Source organism: Cibotium barometz, chromosome 35, assembly GCF_041138505.1.
Source record: "Cibotium barometz isolate CiBa-2024 chromosome 35, ASM4113850v1, whole genome shotgun sequence".
In the NCBI taxonomy this organism is placed as follows: Eukaryota; Viridiplantae; Streptophyta; class Polypodiopsida; order Cyatheales; family Cibotiaceae; genus Cibotium; species Cibotium barometz.
Window position 1 is genome coordinate 2123660 of NC_141080.1, and position 9074 is coordinate 2132733.

The 9074-nt window shown below is 39.7% G+C and overlaps 1 protein-coding gene across 2 annotated transcripts; it reads right to left on the reverse strand.

Moving 5' to 3' along the window:
• Nucleotides 1-4781: 4781 nt before the first annotated feature.
• On the reverse strand, nucleotides 4782-8399 carry LOC147618042 (uncharacterized). Of its 2 annotated transcripts, none has more exons than XM_086775070.1 (3): nucleotides 8011-8399; nucleotides 7618-7679; nucleotides 4782-5240 (listed from the first exon to the last, which is right to left on the reverse strand). In XM_086775070.1, exons 1-3 carry the CDS (start codon nucleotides 8147-8149, stop codon nucleotides 5148-5150), a joined length of 294 nt encoding a protein of 97 aa, XP_086631196.1. In that variant the 5' UTR covers nucleotides 8150-8399; the 3' UTR covers nucleotides 4782-5147. The 2 variants fall into 2 exon arrangements, with proteins under 2 accessions (XP_086631196.1, XP_086631195.1); XM_086775069.1 differs by lacking the exon at nucleotides 4782-5240 and adding an exon at nucleotides 6607-7524.
• Nucleotides 8400-9074: the final 675 nt, after the last annotated feature.

Sequence of the window (9074 nt, forward strand, 5' to 3'; positions counted from 1 at the left end):
CTAGTGAAATCCCAACAAGTTAAGCTTCGTTTTTGGGGAGATAAAGTAGGCACCAAATAATAGATGAGCTGAACTTGGGCAAGTTATCCATGCTTGATAAAGAGAAGGCCTTCTAGTCTCATCAGTTTTTCCCATGCATGAACATGTATCGTCATCAGCATCATGTGAACTTGATGTATGATCAATTCTTGCAAATTCCAAGCATTCTAAGCATTTCATTGGACCCAAATACATACCTTCGATAGTTGATGCCAAGCAATGACCCTCAAGCACATTTTCTTGTCCACGCCTATTAAAATGAAGGGGTAAATGACCTCATAAAAAAGGCCAATTTCACAATCTATTAAATACTATAGCTTAACTTTATATAAATATAATGTAATATTATCTTCTTATTAAATGAGGCAATCCATTTTGACACAAGCAGCACATATTTAATGTTATTCAAAAATAACAGTTCTAGCTTTGGCATTTGTTTGGCACCAAGGGATTTATAGCTAGGTAAACCACCCTCTCTAATCCATAGCCTCCATGATGGTAACATTTTCATTTGAAGACCACAAAATGTGAATTAAGAGGTTGTGCTTGCAATAAGTGGCACACTCTTAGGTAGGCTTTGTGTTCAAATACATCGAGCAAAATATCCTATATGAAAATGGTGTGTAAGCTTAGAAAATAGGGAATCGCTCTACCTCTTCTTGAAATATTACCATGGGGATCTTTCTCTCAGCTACGCTCTAAGATCTCCACTCCTCATTAGAAATTTGATTCTATCGCTATCTCCCATGAGCATTGTCACACTACATTGCATTAGACTACGGGTCCTCCTCATCCCTCATCTCACCTCACACTCTGTCACACAAGCTCACTAGCATGTGATCAAGAAGATGATCAACATGCGGCTAGCAAGACTCAATTACACAATTATGGGAGAGTATATTACTTTGAGAGAAATTGACTTATATACAAGTGCACACACACACAGACACACTTAAAGTATGGCCGGCCAAGTGCCCATGGTGGCTCATAAGTATACACATATTATGAGAGAAATTGACTTATATACAAGTGTACACACACACACACACACTTAAATTATGGTCGATGGGTCGCCCATGGCTCATAAGTGGCCTATTTCTTATACAATGTTGAATCTCATAACACATCCATGAAGTACATTCATAGTGAATCCATCCTAGATGGCTAGGCTCTTGAAGGAGGCTATGAATATTCCATCGGAGTATTACTTATGGGCACCCGCACTGCCATCCAAGTTGTAATTATGGACACCATTAATTCATAGCTTGATGGTGCATCCTTTTGTTGTGTCCTTCTTTACTCTTTGATGTAGAATATTAATGGTAGCATCTATTAATCCCATAAAAAGCTAACGTCCCCCCTTCTTAATATCAATCACATTCTTGTGATCGTGTAAAAGACTTATTTATTTGGAGAATAGATAAGTTATATTGTTTCTCGGGATACTGAGTGAATTTTTAATGGTCATTTTTCCTCTAGGAAAGAATAACGGGAAAGGTTAGTAAATGAGGAAATTAATGAATGGTAGAAGTACCTAAAGGGGGTGGAGGCCTCTACAAGTGGTTACATTCTATTTTTGCAAGCTTATTTTTTATATTTTTCCTCACTCTTTTTGGCAATCACAAGTAAGGATACAATGTTTTGGTCTTTATGTTTAGCAAAATTCTAATTCTTATTAGCAATAGAGGAGAATACATGGGGAATCTAGAGGAATCAGACACAATCATTAGAATGAGAATGTGAATCTTAGTTCTTGGTTTGATACATTGAAAAAGTAATGTAAGATCAACTTCTTGGTTGCTTGCTTTCCTAGTTATGTGACTTAACTTTCTATTCCTACATACTTCTTTCGATGCGCTCTTTTACTTTTAAATGCATTAAAGTTCTATGACAAGTACATGTAGAATAAAGTGCATAAAAGTGAGTTAAGAGGACTCTTGATGTAGGTGATATGTCGAAGTTGAGGCCATTGGAGAGAATGAAGTCAGCTTGTGAGGCTAATGAAAAGGTTCTTTACTCTCCATGGGATTTTAAATTGGGGTTGATTACATGAAGCGCTTATTACTGAGGGTGTTCATTGCTAGTGAGGTTTAGGTTGTCATAAAGGTATGGCTTCGTGTTCATTGCTAGTGAGGTTTAGGTTGTCATAAAGGTATGGCTTCGTGGCATCATGGAGGATAAACTATGATGATAACATGTTGTGTTTGCATTTATCAACAAAAACCAAGTGATGGGTCACCATGGCCCCTTTATAGAGAGATATACTTGGAAGTATGTCAATGATGAGGCTATGGTCATGCAAACTTTCATTTACTTACGTGAGTAGGTATTTGTGTACACTTATGGAGCAGATGCTACAATAATCATACAATTTAAAGAAGAATAGCAAACCCTTGTTGTGACTGTGAGCTTTGAATATTGTTGATGAGGATTTTATTTGCTCCTATTGAAGGGACATCCTTACCCCCCCTTGATGTGATTGCAAGATTTTTGACGAGGATTTGATCTGTTCTATTTATGGGAGGTTATTATGGCATTCTTTTCTTTTTAAGGTAAATAGTTCTTATTGTTCCCTTGGTGTTATTCTTACTCCTTGTGAGCAATAAGTTCTTATGTCCACCCTCCTTTTTTGAGAGAGCAGTTTCTTGTTTCTATTTTTTACAATTTATGTTAGCTCAAAACCAAGTTGATATACATTATTATATGCTCGAACAACTCCATTTGAAATGTTTTAAGAGTGAGATCATGCTAAATTTTAGAGGTTGCACCTCTTCAAGTTTGAGATAATATAAACAAGGTTACCTACTATTTCCTGCCCTTGAGTGATTGGAGTGCAAACAGGTCCTACAACTCTATTTGGAATGTTGTTGAGGATGCAAAAGTTTGGAGGTCTAATCTCTTCAAGTGTTGAGGAAATAGTAGAAAAGGTTACCTACTAATTTTCCTTGGTTGATTGGAGTACAAATAGGGCCTTATGGCTTCTTTATTTTTAGGAGAGTGTTCTTGTAGTCTACTTGTGGTTTATTTGGTCTAAATACCATTTGAGACTTTGATGTGCTCCATGGAGCCAGAGTTGGTGTTGAGGGTTTGCTTTTTCTAATTTCCTTAGTAGGGCACCCACATGTGATGCCTCATGATACCCTTTGTTGAGATATCGAGCTCATCTAGTGAGCGGTGGACACTAATGACCCGCCTGGGGGATAGGCCCCACACTTACACCACTAGCATGGTTGGTGAGATCATGGGTGATATGCGGCCAGTGGGATGACAGGCTGTGTGACAGCCATTCTAGAGACTGGCATAGTTATAGCACCAGCTCATTTAGTTAGGTTCACACTATAGAGAACCCTAGTATGTATTTGGTTGAGTACCTTTTCATATGGTGTGTACTCTTATCTTTGTATATGGTGTGTTGAGTGTTGTGTGAAGAAGAAGAAGATTTTCAGCCTCTCACCTTGTGTGTTCTCTTTTAGGATTTTGTGAGTATGTGTGTGCTTGCAAGAGCTCAAGCTCTCTTCTCCCCTGCATCTTTTCACCCTTGAGCACAGAGTAGGTGCATGGGGATTTGTATTTTTTAAACTATTTGGATTGAGGGTATGTGCCTTTATTGCTAATTTCTCTTGATTTATGCAGGCTTAGGGGGTTTTGTGGGGTTTTTTTGGTATCCACACTTCAGCATTACCTTCATAGTACCCCTTAGCTTGTTAACAAGTGCTTTAGAACCCACACCTTTTGAGTTGGCAATGGTTATTGTAGGGATTTTGTGGATTCCATGAAATAGGTGGTAGGGTATTCTTTTTTCTAGACTTCTGAGATTTTTTTTGTGAGTGCACCTAGGTTGCCAAAGATAGCGAATTGGATTACTACCCTTATAATAGCCTTGATCTCCCAATAAGCTCCCAACAACTACTTTTCCACCCATATTTTTATACTTTGTAGATATCTAAACAATTATTTTCATGGTGGATTTACATTCTTTCATGGAGCTGAAGATTTGGTACTCTTCTTAGTATTAGCTTAATAGAAAGTAGTGGTGTTTGTGGGTTTGGGTGCTATTTGAGCGGCATTGATAATGAGGCTTGGGCCTTAAATTGAGGGGCTACCGATGTCAAGGTCACATCAGTGGACCTACCTTTTTCACATATGCATAGATGAACTTTATTATTATTGTTAGTGACTTAGGGTGATTTTAAGAGAGGGGTTGTTAACCACTTTGCATGTTAACATGGTTTCACTTGCCTAATCTACCATAAGGCTCTTTGCCATCTTACTCGCATGTAGCAAAAGCCCAATTCTTATAAGACAGTGCTCAACTTCCTTATCTTGAGCTTAATGCCAAATAGGAAAGTCACAAAATTCATTTATATACTTGCTTAAGGCTAGAACTAGTGGCCCATAACTATTGTTAAACTATAGACAATCAAGTGGAAACACTAGCCATTTGTATAAGTCAATTTTGACATTGAGAAATGTACATTACTTCCCTTGTAAACACTAGACGATCAAGTGGAAAAACTGGCCATTTGTATAAGTCAATTTTGACACTGAGGAATGTACATCATGTGTTCTTGCTTTGTGAAAGAAGAGTCCTTACCCAAAGACTTTTCTACTATGATCAGCATAGACACTAAGTTTCGAAAGTTGGAAGCATTCTCCCTGACTGCAATGGAGGTCTTAAATGGCTTGTACTCTTTGCCAAGCCTATTCAGATAGATGCTCACTAAATCATCATCTTTGACCGATACATTAATAGACCAAGGGATTCAACTATTTCCTTGTTATTTAAAGCATACTCATTGATAGACATGTTTTTCTTCTCCATAGTATGTAGCTCTTGTTTTACGTGCAGTTTTCTCACTTTGTACTGCTCTCTCGAATGTTTGCACACCAAGGTTCTCTCATGCAACTGCTAGAGTGTTGGTATCCTATATTATGTGTCCGATAATTATGTCTATGACACTAATGAAAAGCCAATACATGAATCTCTTTGCACCCTAGTTCCACTCCTTGAACGCCTTTAGATCTATGAGAGTGGCATCATCTTCAGGCAACTCTGGAGGCTCCTTATTGTCTCTTTCGACATAGTCCCAAAATCATTTACCCATCACTCAAAAATTGGTCATTCTAAACTTCCAAGCATGCAAGTTATTCTTATCCATCTTCTCATTGACAATATGATTGAATCCATCAGACATGTTTACCTGCAACAACCAGAAACTTGCAAACAGTCAATTTCTGTATGCAACTTGGAACACGGCAATATCTTCTGTGTGATTCACAGCAGCAGTACTTCTACACAACCTGTATGCTACCAGATGTGACCATAGTATATGTATATACACCCAAGATCAACAATACATGTGCAAACACTATCTATACTCCCAACATGCATTGGTGCACTGCAATAACCAAGTTTCGAGTAGAGATAATTCTCAACCATAACTTCTCAGAACTGCTTGAAAACACCTTGTAGTGATCGAACGGAGATCGAAATGTGTCCAAAATGCGATTATGTCTGTAAAATTCAAGTACAAAGTACTACGCACTATACATGCACTTCCACGCTTGCGAAGGTAACTCTTTAATCAGAGATGTGTAGTTCACAGAGCTACCCAAGGGGTGTCATAGCTAAACAAGAAGGGAAAGAGATGATGATGCTCTTATCCATGTTCCGCTTTCTTTTCTTGTCGCTCGGCTCCGTAGCTTGAACCAAGCTTTGACACCATGAAGAGAATGTGGGGGAGAGGGAGAGCTTGAGTTCCTTGCAAGCGCACACACACACACACACACATACACACAAGAGAGCTCGATGGATAGCTGAAGTTTCTTCCATCTTCTTCTCTTCTCTACATCCATACAACTAAAAAGATAAGAGTACATACTATAAGGGAAAGTACACTCCTACAATAATATACAATGGTCAGTCCATAGTGTGAACTCGACTATATGAGATGGCGCTATAACTATGGCATAACTCTAGCACTCTAAAGTGGTTGTCACACAATCTGTCATCCACTGGTGGCATATCAACCATAATGTCACCAACCATACCCCTGGCATAAGTGCGAAAATGCCATTCTTATAAAATTATATTTAACGTAAGAAAATTTATACAAGGCCATGTATTTTGTTAAAACTTTCCAACATTGATACGGAGACTGTTTTACTGACGTGTATATACCAAACATTTTTTTGATGCTTATATCAATCCCTCGTAATTTTTTATTAAAATTCAAAACAATCTCCCTAAATTTACCGGTATATAGCATTGGAATTTAATGAACCTCTTATGGTGATTATGCCTACATAGGGATATCAAAATTTCACATCATAGGGTTATCTCCCATTGAGGTTTTATAGAAACATTTAAAATTTAACATCTTATAGTTATTTGTTCGTACAACGTGCTTGTGTTGCTACAAATGAGGATGGGGTAAAAGTCCCATGTTGAAAGAAAAGCACAAGCACAATTACAATTCACATTTTCTAAGAGAGAAACAAGCGCATGGAACATAATCTAAGAGCACTTTTATATTAAAAAAAACAAGTACGATCGTGTAACCTTACTTTCCATGAAATCAAGACCTATGCATGTGTAATAGAGTGAATATGATACAAAGGCATCCGCATATCAATGAATGTGATACAAAGAGAGCTTGTGGCACTGGTGATGAGAGATGTATGCCAAGGATTTGAAGTGAAGGTTATAATTATTTTATTTTGTTGTTTTGGGCTAGGCTACATGCTCTAAAAGTGGAGGCACTAGGTCCGAATCTACCCTAGTGGTGGTATGGACCAACTCTCTCTAAAAAAAAAAAAGGTTGTTTTTGCCTTCTCTCTCAAATGCAAAATGCTTTGGTATAAGCTATATAAGGCTCCATTGTGGTTTTCCACGTGGTTTGCACACCTTTAACCTTCAAACCACATCTTTAACCTTTTCTTCTCAATTTACTCGTGTGCATGGTTTGCACACCTTTTACCCTTCTTGTGAATTAGGGAATTAATTCACATTAATGCAATTCACATTAACTGAACGATTACTTGCAAAGAAAATATAGTATTGAAAGCATTATATATAACACTGTCGATGCATTCGCGTGGAACTGAGATCAAAGGGAGAGAGAGAAACTTATGATTACTGTGTAGACCATAGAGAGTTTAACCTTGCACTAAGCATAGGATAGGACGGATTAATTAAGGGTCGGGAGGTGATCTTTCTGTGAGGCGGAAGGGGTGGAGAGAGTTACTGATGGGGTTAAGGATAGGACGGATTAATTAAGGGTCGGGAGGTGATCTTTCTGTGAGGCGGAAGGGGTGGAGAGAGTTACTGATGGGGTTGGGTCCACTTGGAACCTCATGCAAGAGCCGGAACTCGCACTGGAAGCCCTTCATCCCCCTCAAGAACCTCGCCTGCGAGCAATTATGCCTATATAAGCTAGGCCCAGTACTGCTCATCGACTGATCCCGCGTCCCTTGAGCTCTCTTCTGCAAGTATTATTTTGATACACGCGTTGTAGTCCTAATCATAATTAAGCACTTCTAAAAACGAATTATCAAAGTTTAAGATTGAGTTTATACCAGTCGAAGTGCCGTTTTGCAAAAGTTCTGCTGGATAGAAAACGAGCCGTTGCTAATCAAAGCTGTGAGGCAAACAAAGAGCCTGTTATTAACAGTACTTAGTATCAATGATATGTGCGATTAGGGTTTAGCGTAGAGTTAATTGGCATTCCTATCATCATTATGTGCAATTAAGGTGTTATTCTACAGTGAAACTGAGTACAGAATAGAAAATTGCGCCGTTGCTAATCAAATATGTGGGTCAAATAAACAGATTGGCAGGAACGTTACTTAATACTAATGATATGTGCAGCCATTAAGGTTTAACATAGAGTTATTGGTAGCATTATCACCGATATATGCAATTAAGGGCATTATTATGATACAGATAACAGAGAATAGATCTTGAAGTACCTGGTGGCACGCTTGTTTGTTGGTGAAAGTGGGCGCCAAAGGTTTCTTGGACACTCATGATGGAGAGCAGAGCACATAATAAAGCGATTCTTGGTGCACTAGGATGGCAATGATATGGAGTTGATGGTGCTCGGAACATGGTTTTTCTACTGGAGTATTCATGCAGATGAAAGAGAAGACATTACTGCTGTAACAACCCAACAGTTACTGGTGGTGCTATCATGAGAGTTTTGCTTCCATGCTCAACTATCCCTATTCTGTAAAATAATTGATGAGGGTATCATCATGGAGGGGGTTTAAGGTACGAGACAATTATATATTCTGAGTATTTATTTATTGAGAATTTGCATGAGGGGCGAGCAGGGTGCAAGATCTGCACAAGCTTTCAATGGTGGTTGTGCGATTATGCGTGGTGTGGTAGCCGTGGTTGTCTCATCAAATGAAACCCTAATGCTCGACCCAATGGAGAGACGTCACGTGGAAGGAGGCCAATGGTGGGGTGCCACGTGGTAGGCGAGCGCAAGGTACAATGGTGTTTGTGTGCAATGATGCGGTTGTGAAGCCCTAGTACGTGAACGAATGGCGGAATGCCACCTGGGAAGAGGCCAATGGTGGGGTGACAAGTGGGAAGGGCGGGGGCATTGGAAACAGCGCGCTACCAGACACAATTTACAACAAGAGGCTCTGCGAGTCTGTGCTGGTAGCAGGAAGTATATGTTATTTGACACACGAGGTAACACGTTACTGATAGGTCGCCAACCTGGCTTTAACCATGCTGACGCTCGACGCAACCTGCATGCACATGTCATGTACCCTCTACCTTCTCTGTCCCTCACCCCACAAATCTCTGCCCATCTGATCTCCGTCGCGTACTACAGTACACACCCCCCCTCATGAGTCCCTCTCGAGTCGCTCTGACTCTGCATGCATGCATACACATTAGCTAGCTAGCTTCAACCACACGCTACATTCCGCCTCCAGCTTCTCCTTTCCGCCCCTCCCTGCCTCCCTCCGTCCCCCCCCTCCCCCCCCTCCCGCCCTCTCTCTCTCTCTCTCTCTCTCTC